Source organism: Nestor notabilis, unplaced genomic scaffold (assembly GCF_000696875.1).
Source record: "Nestor notabilis isolate BGI_N333 unplaced genomic scaffold, ASM69687v1 scaffold593, whole genome shotgun sequence".
Taxonomy (NCBI): domain Eukaryota; kingdom Metazoa; phylum Chordata; class Aves; order Psittaciformes; family Psittacidae; genus Nestor; species Nestor notabilis.
Window position 1 is genome coordinate 177,757 of NW_009922169.1, and position 15,987 is coordinate 193,743.

The following is a 15,987-nucleotide window of genomic DNA, read 5'->3' on the forward strand; positions in this document are numbered from 1 at the left end:
ACACCTTTCTGCTCATGTATACTTGTAAGAATCTGTGCAAACATAACATCCTCTTGTGAACATAAAGTCACAGAAAACTACTGTTATCCATTTAAATAAAAATCTGGAGTGTAGCAATATTTCTAACTGAAGAAATCCATTAAAATCAACACCTGCCAGGGAATTAAAGGGAAAAGTTATTCCTGGTGTTACATCAAACTTCCGAAGAATGCAGAAACACAGTTATTTAATACAGTATTTGTATTCTATCATGTGAATTATAACACCACCAGTATTAACCTTTGATTGAGAAATTAGATTAAAATGAACTCACATAATTAGAAAATATGATGCCACTGACCAAGTGGAGATGAATTTGACTGTTACTATATCTTCACTTTCTGAAACGCCACTTGTGGATATCTGGAAATCAGATACACTCTGCAGCACCTGCAGATGTTGATGTGAAAGTCTGCCTCACACTATGACAAGTACAGTATACTTTTCATGAATACTGGTATATAAAGAAGGGGAAAATGTATCTTATGTTGACAATGGACATTTATGCATATGGGACAGCTCCCATTTTGGATATCACTCAAAATCACAAATAAAAGCTCAACCCTTACTACTTTTTACTGAACAGATAGTTCTAATCTTGAAATCTGTTGTATACTTTATATCCATAAATTGTGCTAAGAGCATCAACCAAGGAACCAACAAACCAAAAATCATGTGATGATAACAAAAAGCCCATGCATGTTCTTGGGTTGAGTGAATTCCACAACATCAGATCGTAACTCTAAGTCTGTAACTGAGAAGTCCTGAATGTCTTGTCAGTATGAATGCTCCGGATCAAAAAAAATTCCTCAGAAAATTAAGCATTTCCATTTTTCTTCAGTTACCCCTCCTCTCTCCCTAACTCCTTTCTTCGCTATCAGTAAGAAAATATTGCTAGTCTGGAAGCATAGATTCTGTTCTAAGCTCTGAGAAACAATAATAATTAGAAAGGAGGTGGCAAATTAGTTTGGTCTCTTTGAAAGGCAGGTTGAGATAGCAGGTAAGATTTGGACAGACTCAGTTTTCAGTCCTACATAAGCCTTTTTTTTTTTTTTAAACTGTTTCCTTCTAACATTCTTGTTCACCCTTTCTGGCAGTGGTCCTCTAGACAAGATGGATAGTTGATTGAAAGCAACTATTTCCCTCCTCTTTTGTCTATATACTTATCAGGAAGATACCCATATTTAACCCATGGCAGGTATGTAGCCAAAATCCATGGAGATTACCTTGGTACATGGATCATCCAATATGGGGAAAAAAAAAAAAAATCCCACAAAAACACAAACCAATAAAACCCCAAAACAAAACCAACCACCTATGTAATCTACTTCATATAATTGGCTAATCAAGAAACAATATATTATATAGCCCAAAGAGATTCCAGTAAGGGGCTTACACTACATGTAAGCCATGTTATACAAGAAAACTAGTACTATGGGCAGAGTTGGGTAGAAATAGAAAAATAAGCATCCTTCATCAACACTTTTTCAAGACTTTATGAAAGACTCTGATAATGTCAAAGTTTTCATTTTGCACATTTTTTTTTTCACTTCAAACAGATGAGCAGAAAAAACAAAAAATTGTTAAAACTGAACTCCAACAAAGCCATAACTGAGATGTAAGCAACATTTGACTCAAATTTCATTTAATCATTCTGTAGCTTCAGTTTTAAATGCACTGAGCTTACCCTAAATCCATACAAAAGATGATTTCAGAAGGCAGGTGGGTAAAACTGTGTAATTATAACATTGTGGTGGCTTGCTGAACATATGCAGTGAGAAGTCTGAAGTGGAATGGAAGAAAAAAGCTCAGGCCAGATGGCGTCCTCTAGTATTTGCTTACAATGATTCCATATCCAACTAAGTGCAGCAAGCGTAAATGGAAGAAACTGTTGCCAAAAAGAGGCCTTTCCAAAAAGGGCTGTAACCCTTTTACTGAGCTCTTATTTTCTCTTACGGGTTTGTTTTTTTTTTCCCATGCATATCATCTACATTAAACCCAGGTCCTTGTTTCAGTAATGTGAAGCTTACAAGCTTTTTAAAGAGGGAAGAGGGCAGAACACTTGCCATCCATCCTACTCTATGAAGAAGAAAATGCAGAATATTACTAAAGGAATCTACACTACCAGCAGGTCCTTGGCATCCTGGAATCTGGTTTTAGAGAAGTTCAGAATTTCCTTCAATTTATTAGTTCACATAAACTTCACAGCCCAAGTGCTGTAGAGAAGCGATGACCAAAATCACTCATTATCAAATAAGAGCAAGTTGGTATTGTTTGACCATGTGCAATCCTCGGTATTTGGACTTTTATTGTACATTCAATTTCCTTTGATTTCATGACATTTCATAACATATTAAGTAAAATTTCATAGATCCTTATGATTATAGGTTTAACAATGCTTCTGCAGATTGACAAAACCTATCATGAGCACTTACGGCACTTTATTTTTCCCCAGAAAATTAAATTAACTAAATTTGACACTTACCACATGTTACTAAGAAAGCCATTAAAATATCAAAATCCTTAATTTTACAGAGCTGAACTGACCAAAAGGTGAGCTTTTCAAGTAGCTTTAGAAGCCTTCAGTTAAAGAAAAAAAAAAAAGGCTACTTTTTTGTATTTGTAAATACAGAATTGCATAGCCAGAGCACAAACCAAAAAAGACTGTTACTTTTTCCAAAAAGAATTAAAAAGATTTTGTGCTGCTATACCTCAAATGGAAAAAAAAAAAAAAAATAATAATAATCAATTTATCTGTTTAACACATCCTTTTCTTGGCTAGGAAAAGGAAAAACCAGGAACAAAGGAGTACCAGCCTTTCTGTTTTATAAAACGGACAAGTAACAAAAGAAGATTGGGCAGAGTTATACAGTTATACTTCAAATACCTCAAGTCTTGAGATGATGCTTGAGATGATGCTTTAACATGAGGGGCAGTCTTAGCAACGAGTCCCAAGTGGAGAATATAAGATAGCAACTTTCATTTTTCTACAAGGATCTTAGAAAGTAGTACCTTGTTTCATTACTTCACTTGAAATTAGTGAAAGCTCACGTCCGTTTCAACATCAAACTGTTTCACGATGAAGAAACAGATGTGCATGTTAAGGGCATTAACCTATCAAAGTCAATTGCCAGTATCTACAGCACTTTACGTGGGTAGAACCAGTAGCAACATGATCTAGTCAATTTAATGGACAACCTACCCTAAGACATGGAAGGGCAGTTTGCATAGCAGAGCACTACTCTGCATGGCAAGTGACAAAAAAAGGGGGGAGGGGAAAAAAAATCAAATTAATAAAAATCCTACTTCAGATAAAGGAAAATTCTCAATTTTCTTCTTCGTTAGAAAGGAAAAATTGTAACACAAAAGGGTTCAGATGACACAACTACCTATTCGCATAAATTCAGCTGTAAGCTCAAGCTGTCAATTTTTCCTTCTCTTTCATCACATGCAAAGCAATCCTCTTCCCTTTTTCTTGATAAAAAGATGCCACAGCAATTAAAGTAGAGTTAGAAATACTAGGCAAGGAATAAAATTTTGAAGGCATCAAAAATAATTGAGTGTAAGCTCCACTTTTAAAAACTAGGCAATTTGTATATTGTACGCATTATATCCCCGTATGAATGTATGTTTCAGAGTAGTATGCCTGCTAATGCCTTTTTCAAACTTCTTTTGATCATGACTCACGTACTTCATTATAAGAAGAATCTTCATCTATACTCACATTATTTCACTGTCATTTTATTACTAACAGTTATACATTCTTTGCCATCTCTGACATTCATTCTCTATAGTTGATATTGCCATCCTTTCATTGGTCACTTAGTCAGTTTCCTAGCAAATTCTATTTCTCAGGAGGAAAACAAAAAAAACCACCAAAAAAAACCCCACACACCCACAAAAATATGACAGAACCACTAAATTCAGCATTATTCTTCTCTGTGACTAGTACCTCCACATTTCCAAACAACTAAATCTTTTACAAAGCTTTCCTTTTTTCTCTGTCAGCCATCTAGACAAAGTTCTCAAATACGTGCAATTGCCCATAGACTAAGGAAGAGTAGTACTATACAGTTCCTTGAGCAGGAGTTCCTTTCATCAGAATACTACATTCCCTAGTAAGTCATTCATTAGAAGACAAAGGACAACAGTACTAATTTCATTAATGGATTCTGTGGTTCAACAGGAGGTAGACAATCTCTAGCGATAAAGCCCTTAATCCTTTTAGCATAAAGGATTAAGCATAAAATTTAGCATAAAATAATTACTTTGTAGTTTCAAATCTATTTGAGTAGTTTAAGAAAGACTATTAATGGATACCAGCACATAATTCTGATCGAAATAAAAAAAAAAAAGTGCAAGTAGTAAGACTAAAGCAGAAGCTTATTGTTGAATACTAAATCAAGGCTGTACAAGTGGTCAGGAAGCTTTAATGCAAATGGTGTAAATATGTTAAGAACCTGCCATGTAAACACCCATACTCGGCATTAATTTCTGTGTTGAATATTAAAAATTCAGGTACTTTATAGTGGATAGCTCAGTAACTCAGGCTAAGGAAACTGGAAGTGGAATTAATGTCTACACTAGAAAAATAAAAATTTACTGTGTTTACCAAAATAACACTGCATGCTCATAAACATGGACATACCATGATGTCTAAATTTTTACCTTCTGAAATAAACTTCCAATTTAACATGAAATCAAATTCATAAAGGTCTATGCATTTTTCCATTCTTAGAGAAAGTGACTACAGATCTAATGACAAAAAAAACATCTTAAAGTGCCTCTCTAAGCTAATTTTAAAGCATGTTTGTTTAACTCTTTGTGGACTGAAGATTCACTGAAGACTTGAGTGAAGATATGTTTCTTCCAGAACATTTTTGCTGTCAAAACAGTTCATTAAATTCAGTAAAAGTTCCGTTTTTATTTCTTCTGAAAAGTACAAACTCCAAATTACTTTGGAAAACAAAGCTGCTGTATCAGCTAATGAACTTGTAATTTTCTCCCTCACAGCCAAGCAAGCTTAAGTTCTGCATGAGAGCACAGCGCCTTCATTGCTCAAAAAAATGATGCTGCTGTAACTGAAGAGCTTCAGCTAGATTTTTAAACCATTTAAGATACATGCCAATATACTAATACACTAACATAATCGTAATTGCATCACTTGAACATGGTGGGACAAGAAAAATGCTACTAAAGTTCTACTTTCTATGAAATTATGTCATCTGAATATGCAATATACACTTGGATTTACAATCTCTCCAACACAGCTCACTTGGGGCTCTTGTAAAATGAACATACCTAAGGCATCAGCATATTTGACCCAAATTTATGAAGAGGCTGGGGGTAGAAATATCATTCAGTTCTTACATAGGTGGAACTGTCTCCACTGGTACTGCTACTGATGGCACTATGGGTTGCTAAACCTGCAATAACAATGTCTCAACTAAAAGCCTACAGTAGGATGACTTCAGGCTTCATTGTTTTCTGGTGTAGCCCACTTACCAATATATACTCTACAATATAACATATTTTGCACTAAAATAAACTTACCAGCTTTAGTGCCTCTCCCATATCTAGCATTCCATTAAAACTAAGTCAATTATGGTGATATTTGACCACCCACAGATTAAAAACAAACACCACTACAATCTTGTGCTATACTCTCTTTTGCTTGGTATTTGCAGACCTAACATGGTACTTAGTTCAACTAAGACATAGAGAAGCAGTTAGCTGAGGAATCTGGATCTACAGCAAACAGGAAAAAATAAGAACTGAGACAAGGACTAGCAATTCCAGATTTGAACAAGCTTCTCCTGCCTCCCACCAGGTACTTACAACACAGATTTTGTGTCATCTCCTCAACATTCTTGTAAAATACAAAGCCTGGAACAGCAGAAGAAAAATGCTGATTTGAACACCTCTATGTTCCCAGCAAGGTCTCCATTACTTCTAAATACTCGGGCTGGTACTTTGAGCACTGGGCATACTGCACTCTACACTTACTTCCTTCAGCTACCTCCACTGACAAAGGTAACTACAACTGAGGAGGTGATAGCAGTTTAAATGGAGAAAATGAGCACACAGAGATTATCCTGAAGAACCCTCACTACTTAAAAGTAACCTTGATTTCTTTCACTGCCCTCCATGTGTTCCCCAACTTACAAGGTTTGGCAGGCAGCACTTGCGTCCAGATGGTGGACAAGTAAACCTACTTGAACGGATTGTATTACGATGTTTTACACTAAACAGTTATTGGATTAAATGTATAAATAGCCTTGGGAACCCAGGACTTTCCCTCCTTCGAATGATCATCATTCATCTAGAAAATGATCTCTTGTCACTTCTCTGTGGCCCAGGGAATCCTGCAACCTTCACTGAAACTCTGCGGCTGTGCAAGAGGGAAGTTTGACTAGATCAGTATCAGCGAGTAGTGCAATGCAAATTAATGGGTATGCAGAGCAAAATAGCTGGTGCTGAAACCTTAATTACTCCCACCCTGCAGGATTTTGCTTCAAACTAATTCTAAACTGGTTCCAAGGATGGATTAGTAGTTGTAGTGCATTACCTGCACTTCTGGAGTGCACACTTAATTTCAGTAACAGAATCCAGTTTGCACACTCAGAGACCATTTCAGAGTGTAAACAATATAGGGCAAAAGCAACAAACACACTTCAGAGCAGGAGTCTGCTTTTTAAATTAAAATAATGCAAACCGCCTTAACGGGACCTAAGCACCCACAGGAGTACACAGACAAGAGTTTAGGGGACTTGTGACACAGGGTATCACTTCCCAGAAATCAAATAAATACCAACTAATCCCACGACGTCAGTTTCCCAAACACACTCTAACCACAATACTACTGTATAGAAGGTTGAGATGTCACATTTAATTGACAAATTAAAACATACTGTGAATGTTACAACTTCATAGTGCACAATCACTTAAGAATGCCCAGTTTCTGTTCGCAGAATGGGCTAAACCACAAGATGACAAGTCAGATGAAGACTGTCCTTCCATATTTACCAAAGCAGAACCCAGGTGCCCATTACTTTTAAAGAAATTGTATAATATTAGCAGCCTCCAGAACCAATACACAGTTACACAAGAACATTTTCGATGAAAATTTTACTTTGAAAGCTACATTCCGCTCAAGGTCTGGTTAAAGCATTTTACAGGATCAAAGTTTAGAATTACACGAAGACAGAAATTCACAGCTGTCAACATCAAAGTAAATGACATTTCATATAGACCTGGGCAAATGTGTGTGTGTGTAAATCTATCTGTATTGACTGATTTATCCAGCTCAGAGGAAACAAATAGAAAAATGAGAAAGCCTACCATGCATTTTAGGTGGAAAATGATTAGCAATGTCCCGAAACATAAAAAGATAAAGGAAATGAAAGCCAATGATAATATCTGGAGCCTGTCCAGTAAGTATTAATAATGTTTTATCTTAGTTTCTAAACAAATTGCCCACTAAAGAAGTTAGTGCACTGCTATTAACAAACAGAGATTTGAAGAAAGCTTATAGACAAGAGCTTCTATCCACACCTAGAAAAGAGTCTCACAACAGATGAAAATATTTACCCAGTTACCTCAGTATTAATGTGTGATTCCTGTCAATTTCTAAAAATTACTGTCTCACCACTCAAAGTACTGCCACACTGTCAACACCTGAATCTATGTGCTGTGGACAAGTAAGAGACATAACAGTCCTAACTTGAATTTGGATTAAACTTCCTCAAACTGATATTCTTGGCACTACCAGTTTCTATCCTCTAACAGATTTCTGTAAGATTTAAGGATCATCATTTCTGAATACATTTGTTCATTGAACTTGGCTTCTCTTAAATCTTAATAACTAAACCTTGTAAACATTTTCACTATTTTTTAAGCCAAGGTCATATTTCCTTAAAGAAAAAGAATATTGTTAGAACAATTTCCTGAATGTAATCACCAAATATCGCCATCTGAACTTTGTGATACAGTTACTGCTTAACTGTAATAAAAGGACACAACAGCATGACCAAAACACTCCTGCTGGGTCAAAACAATATTTGTTTTGGTGATCAAAACTTATCTTTTTAGAAGTGCATCTATCTTAATGTGTGCTTTTTAATATATTTACATCCAATTTGTGTGGCATCATATTTCACAGGCACTTTGCCTCAAATTCAGATCACCTGCTCATAGAAAAGAAAAAGTTGACCAGATTCAATACACCCACACGATCAGGTCACTCATTGTGCAAGTCACATTTCAGCATGAGATAAGTTTGAAGAACCTAGGACTTGCTGAGACAACATGCAGGAGGAATCGGGTTACTAATTAAGTTTATGTGCCATTAACAGCAATTCTATTTACGGCATATGGCTGGTAGTGGATAAAAGAAATCTTACCAACTTCAGTCATCCATCACCATAAAGAGTGATCCACTTCAAAATGATTTTTACAATAACCAACTACTAGATTCATAGATAGCCTGAAACCCCTTTTACAGTATAATGACACTGGACATGAGGTGACATGTTTAGCTAACTTGTTTTTCACTGGCTAGATCCATGGATAGAAGGTAATGAAGTTCATTAACCACAGGCATCTGCAACTTGTAGTAATTCTACTTCATACCCAACTAACAGGTTGCATACTCTACCTGCATAAAAATACTCAAGACACCGCAATAAAGGAAGATGAAGAATTCTCAATGCTCTCTAGGACTCTGAACGTGCCTTACCCTCACACATGCCAGGCTTTGCAGTGAGATTCATTTGCCAAGGTAAGTAGCTCTGGAGAGGAGCAATATTCAGGACTAGACCCTGTCATAGTTGGCCTGTGTAAGGCAATTGTACAAGTAAAGTAACTGAACATGCAGACAGCAACAGTAATATGAAATTATTAAAAAGCCAAACTAAAAAGCAGAGAAAATAGTTTTTATCCTTCAAGTAGCAGATGCTATAGCCTATAACCCTGAAAAAATTTGTGAGTTCAAAAGGTCATTCCACAAAGGGACTGCGCAACTGTAATTACCACTTATGATATGAACTCGATGTACAAATATTGTATGCAACACAGCCAGACTCTGCTAAGCTTAATGACCAGTATGTCTGAAATTCAAAGTAAGTTTCTTTAGATTCAAAAGAAAAGAAAATGAAAAAGTAATGGAACAGCACAATTAGGTTAATGACTGCAGCTGCTGAAAAGATGAATAACTTGTGGTATTCCAAAATGGTATTATTGGATACAATCATCAGAAGGAAAAAAAATCCTAACCATAAATCCTATTAGGTGGGAGAACAGTCTCCCCAGAGAAATGATAGAAGTCCTGCCACCACTGGAGCAATCATGAAGAAGAGTGTTGACACGAATAAGCTTGCACTGGCAAGGGTGCAAATCTTTTCCATCTCAAATTTCTGGGATTATTTTGTCATCAAATATTGGTTTGGGTTTAGGTTTTTTGTTGTTTTTGTTTTGTTTTTAGTTTTGTCATAAGAAAAGTAATCCATTCAATGCAAGTATAAATTTGCTTATCTTTCTTAGAACGGGAAGGACTTGCAATAATAGCATATAAAAATACGAGTTTCTCTATTTGAAATGCAGCTCTGAGGATCACTATAAAATATCTTCCAATTTATTTCATGGCAATCCGTCATTATTGGAAGTCTTAATAAAAAGGAGTTACTACTTTCTGATATACACACCAAACATTAAAAATATTTTTTATGTATCTAATAATATCTCATAGCATTAGTTGAAAAGGTAATAATACTTTTTCATTATGCCTACTTTCAGATTTATTAGAGCAAGAGGCCTAGAATGAATGCCAGGTAAAGCTTTTTAGTTCTGATCACTACCTTAGCCAATAAAATGTGACCTTCAAAGTACTTGTTTTATTCATTTTTTTATTTATTAAGAGAATAAATCTGAAAACCCACAATCTTAAAAAAAAAAAAAAGAAGGAAAACCCCAAAAACCAATACTTTCCCATTCTAACTGTACTGACTGATTTTTCCAGAGCACTTAGAATTCAAACAGATACAATCTGTATTTTTCCATGTGGTTGCACAGGATATGCTGTATAAATGGTTATAGAACAGAACAGGGGAAGAGATAAATTACGCCACTGATCTGTCTTATGACTGCAAGGATGCCAAATGGAGATACATGGGACAGAAAACTTTCAGTAATCTAATTACGAAATGCTATCAGGCTGCTGTAAGCATCCTTTATTTCACTTATTGTATGCAATCACTAAATACATCAAGGTTTTCTATATAAGAACTGCTAGTTAATTTTTTTAAGTTTCTCCAAAGCTTTAATTAACTAGGAATAGAAGAGAAGAGACATAAGGGGCTTTGCTGCTTGTAAAAAGAGCAGAAAAATAAAAATTCTTGCAAACACTTTTTTCCTCCCATTCTTTTCAGGATAGAGTAGAGAAAAACATTTAGAATTGCATTTACAAAGAACTTTACATTTTCAGGCATGCCATATCGCTGTTATTTCACTTCAAACTCAGGACAGTTATTTTAAAGCTTCACAGCTTTGACTGAAAAAAAAATAAACTCTTCTTTCTCTACAGCAACAATAGATAAAATGGCAAATTACATAAATGGACATAAACACTGTACTTAAACTACATCTTTAAAATGCCTTGAAGCAAAATCTATAGTCAGGAGTAAGTTTCCCTTCACAGGTTCAACTTTTCCCACATCTCAGTCTGTAATTAAGTTTTTAAAGAGGAGTCTAGATTTGGTTCAACTGCCAAACATTTTCCTGTATGCTGTTTCAAAAGTAAAAACATGCAGTGCTCCACAGTCTGAAGACCAAAACCAAAATTTTAAAATAAAAAGCCTTTATATTCAAGTTTAATGATAATTTCTATTTTCAATAGATAAATAGAAGAAACTTAAAATTTAATTATCACTATTTTGTTGAAGTAGTATCAGACATCTTGTGAGATCAAGAATGTGTCTCATACTTCACGTGCTATTGAATCTATGCTGAACACTACTCATTCATCAAACATCTATCTTCTTTTTCTCTACTTGTTCTACCTCGTTTGTTATAATTTCTTTCTTTCAATTAAATATGCAGGCAGAACATTGATCAGAAGGAAAGAATGCTATAGATGATTGAAAACAGCATCAGGAGACTAAGTAGTGCCCTTTTCATTCTGGAGTAACAGAGACTAAGGACAGCAGGTTTTGCTCGCTCTAGCTCTGAAGGGGTGAGAATAGCTACATTTACGGTGAAATACCAGCACAAATTAGACTAGGACAGGAACTGTAAAGCAGAAGGTACTATTCTGGCTTCAAGGGAAGGAACATGGTAATAATCATCAATAACCCTGAATAAACAAGATGGGCTTATTATGTAAATCCAAAGGAAAACAAGAACACATGGTGCAGAAACAAGAGGATACTGCCCATCTATCCCAGTTGATTTCTCGTAAAACAGAGGAAACTGAAACAAATGAAGATACTCTGAGGAAAATTATCACATTTAATACTCAAAGCCTTAAAAAAAAAATACACAGCTGCTTTTATTTATAAGGGCGGGGGGTGGGAAGGGGGAACTGTAAGCTGTCAAAAACTACTTTTAGTCCTCGTCTAAATAGAGAAGAGTATACATCAAAAAATAATCTGTTCTTTATGGTCATGATGAGGACAAAAAAATAATGGGCTCAAAAGTGTAGGGATCGAACACACAGAAATTTAGGTTAGATCTTGCGAGGAGGGTGAGAATCCTTTTAACAGTATGACACAGTAACAGGTTACCCAAGGAAGTAGTAGATTCACCACCACTAAAGGCTTCTAAGAGCACCTCAGATAGACATTTGCCAGGAACAATAAATGCAAGGCTGAGTTTTGGGTTAAAGGATCAGTTAGATTGTCCTTCCAGCTCTCTCTCTTCTATGTTTTCTCACAATTGGTGTTAATTTGTACACCCAGTTGTGGAAATGGTGAAAAACACAGGGAGGAAAATGTAAGGAACAGCGATAGAAATACAAGACTTGAAACACTTCAAAAATACTCAGCACAAACTAAGTCATTACAGAAACTTATGTTGCAGAAAAGTAAAGTACTGCAATGCTGTTATATATCATCAGCATCTTCTTGAGTAGATTTAAACTCAACAGGGCATTTCAACTTGATGAAGCTGATATGTTGGTCTACACAAATAGCTTTCCTATGTTAGATTTCACAGTAATGACAAACTTACCTACAGAAAAATAGCTACTCCAATTGCCTATGAGTGATTTACCTAAGCTTCTGAATCATCCACCTGAAAGCTCAAAAATAAACTTTATCCTCTATGAGAAATGCTTTTAATATTGCAAAACCAATGTCCTCCTTCTACACACAAAAAAAATCTTATCTACATAAATTGCCCATGCAAAGCAATTTATAATAAAAAGCCAAGTGGTATATTTCAAAGTGTAATATTCTCATTCTGATTCCTTTCAAATTTTAATGGTTTTACCTACTTAGAATTTGTATAAGATACATTAAAACCATCAAAACATGCTTGGGAACATGACTTACAGAAAATGCATGTATGTTAATACAAATCTATTATCTCAAACACTGTGGAAACAGGCAATTATTATTTTCTCCCATTAGGAATATAGTTTCCAACACAACATTCCTTACTGAGTTACTTGCTGCTATTTCCATAACCAGGATTTTTTTTTTCTTCACTTTAAATAAAAGCACTGCTCGACACCATAATTAAAATCACAAAAGCAGTCTTCAAATCCAGTTAGCTCTTACGTGTGAGACATGGGAGAAAGCTATGGTGTTGCTCTTCATCTAATTTCCAAATTATTACATTTTATCTATGGTCATTTTAAGACAGTCCAGTGTTTTCTATAATCTCCTCATAGGTGTCCACAATACAGAAAAGTGAACAGCAGGATTAAAGAGAAGCAATAGGAATGTTTGTACACTTACATATTCAGATGGCCATTCGAGAAATACCTTCCATGACACCGATGACTAATCATTAACTAATTAAAATCCATTCTTTAATAGTTATTTACATTTTTACAAATTTAATCAAATCTAAGGTGGACCTCAGCACTTTTCAGTAATTTGCCAGAGAAGAAAGTTTCTTTAGTTATCATTAAGAATATTTTACTGTAAAGGACAATATATTTTACTAATTTAAAAACTTTCCAATCTAAGCACAGCACATAGTGTTTAACAATCAACACAAAAAGTTTCACCAATGTTCTCTCATTTCCCCATTTATCTTTCTCTAAGTCCTTTGAAACATCTAATACCTTAATCCAGACCTCTCCTTTCTGCAAAGTCACTATTTCCATCTTTGAGGCTCATACAACTGATCCAGACACCTCTAGTCATTCAGACTTTATGCATACTTTTCTAGGTAGTCAACGCTTTAAAAGAAAAATAAAATAAAATAAAAATTAAAATCATGGTTGTCACCAAGGATAGTTTCCTTGCTTAAGCTCCAGTTCTAACATCACAAGTTCTTCTCATTTTCAGGTACTTTTCAAGTACTGAATGTTTTTAAATAGCTGATTAGGAAAGAAGTTTCCTTACTCTAGTCCTTAACCTCTCTCCAGACAACCACTCCAACAAAGATACAAACAAATCAAGTAGGAAAGAGGAAAACAAGATGTGAATTCTTTTTATCTCACGAAACACACATTTTAACCCTACTTTGAAAAAATTCAATGTATATTCAACCATTTCTGCAACTTCCATGAAAGCTATGGCAATCTTACCAGTCTTTGTATAGAAGAAGTTAAGTTCACTTTACACATGTAACCTCCACTATCTTTGCCTTTTACCACTGTACTTCTGGACAGCAGTTAACAGGAACCTTCCATAGCACAAGATCCTGCACTTTTTTAATTCATATTATTTTACTCAGAACAGTTTTAAAATGTGATCTCCAAACTCTTTAGTGTAAGGAAGTTCAAATTTCATCTTTCACATACAGATGTATTTCCCCCTTATACACTGGGCAAACTACTAAATCTTTCAACATATGGTTAGCAGGGCAAGAAAAGGAGCTAGACTTTAGCTGTAACATATACAACATAGACACATATGAAGTAATATTCACAGTATGCACACAGTGCATAAAATGCCAAGAACCCCTAAATTACACTCTCCTTTAAGCTTGCATTTAAAGTGAAGCAAGCACTTAAATGTTCACTAGTTTACATAAAGATGCCATTGTAGACACAGTAAAGATATGTAGATACGTAAAGCTGGTGTTCTGCTTTTATGAGCAGTATTCAGTCCATTGCATTAACAGAAAAATATTAAACAGGAATTAAAAATGGAGGTTAAAAGATGCAGAAGACTGAGAGTGTTAGCCAATCAATTACATCAGTTAAAAAGGAAAAAAGTTAATACCAAGCTTTACAGAGGATAAATACCAGCTTAAACCGTAGTACCAAATGGCTAGGCAAAACTATCCACTTCAGCCCTCTTACATACCACCTCTGCAGTAACACTGGGAAACTTTATAGGAAGCCATTGCAGATGTTCATTTTAATTTCCCATTATTTACTTGGTAGGAAAGGGTTCTGTTTAAAAAGAAATAAAGATGATTTCAGCTATCTTGGCAGCACAGCTGGCACTCCGTATGAAAGCGTCAATAAAAGTTGCAATGCCAGCACATCACAGCACAAGAGAATCAGGACTGTTAAACATTAAAGGCATTTTATTTAAAATATATATATATACATATTAATAAAGTTTTGAAAATAAGTTAATTATAGCAGCAGAAGAGCAACACATTACTACCTACTTTTCCAGAAAGAGGGGAAAAAGAGAACGTATGGAGTGAAGGTGTGTGTTTTTTACATTGATACCCAAGGTATTTATCTCAACATTCAGGTTATTACTTAACCTGGTAAGACCACAGAGTCACACCACTACTTTCATATTTAAACAAGGATTTTGCACACTAAATTTGGTCTTTTAAAATCACAGAATATCCTGAGCTGGAAAGGACTCATAAGGATCATTGAGTCTACACAGGGCAACCTAAAAGTTAAACCATATACCTACAACCGCTGTCCAAACTATTCTTGAACACCAATAAGCTTGGGGCCATGACCACTTCCCTGGGGAGCTTGTTACAGTGCTTGACCAGCCTCTCAGTGAAAATCTTTTTTCTAATATCCAATCTGAACTTCTACTGAGGCAGCTTTAAGCCATTCCCTCGAGTCCTGTCACTAGACACCCGAGGAAAGACATCAGCATCTCGCTCTCTGTTCCACCTCATTTTACCTCTTTGGCCAATAAGCCTGAGTAACCTACATAATTCTTTAAAGAAAAACCAAGCAAATTTTTAATCGTTCTCCTATTTGAGCAGATAGTTCAAAGAGAGGATCTGTTAGCAAAATTGTTCTTTCTCTCTCCCCCCCCCCCACCACAAAGCACAAGTCCTCTGGCAACACTAACAGATGCAAAGTAACAACAATAAAAAATTCTATAGTTCAGTACACTTATCCCCTCCCCTAAGTGAAGTTACACAGCAACTGTAAAGAGACCGTACTGATTGGCCTAGCACTTGGTATATGAGAACCTGGCCTGAAATTGAGGACAAGCTAGGGAGGGAAGTGTAGTAAGCTCTAGTAGCACTGAAACTGGACAAAGGCAAATATTTACACTATGCATTTTTGTAGATTCCCTTTTTCGCTGCTGAAGAAAGCCTTTTGCTACTGAAACTGAATTACAATGCCCCTTCCTCCAGATCTCTCCTACCCAGAAGTCACCTTGAAGAGAGTACCAGCACCCACACCCGTACATACACACACCTGCTGCCATAGCTTGTCTTACGAACTCAAAGCATGGAACTTTACTTTTCACCACAAACACGGGGTTTAACATCACTCTCCTGCCACCTTGCCGCATGCCAGCGCTCTCACCCTCGGCTGGCTGCAGAGGCACCCGAGGCCCA

At 35.7% G+C, this 15,987-nt stretch overlaps 1 protein-coding gene across 1 annotated transcript in view; it reads right to left on the reverse strand.

Annotated features, from left to right (window-relative positions):
* TUSC3 (tumor suppressor candidate 3) overlaps window positions 1–15,941 on the reverse strand; it is a 118,369-nt gene extending 102,428 nt beyond the window's left edge. The window contains exon 1 of the mRNA XM_010011480.1: window positions 15,867–15,941. Coding sequence (XP_010009782.1) covers window positions 15,867–15,941 — 75 coding nt within the window. The remainder of the gene's footprint in view (window positions 1–15,866) is intronic.
* Window positions 15,942–15,987: the final 46 nt, after the last annotated feature.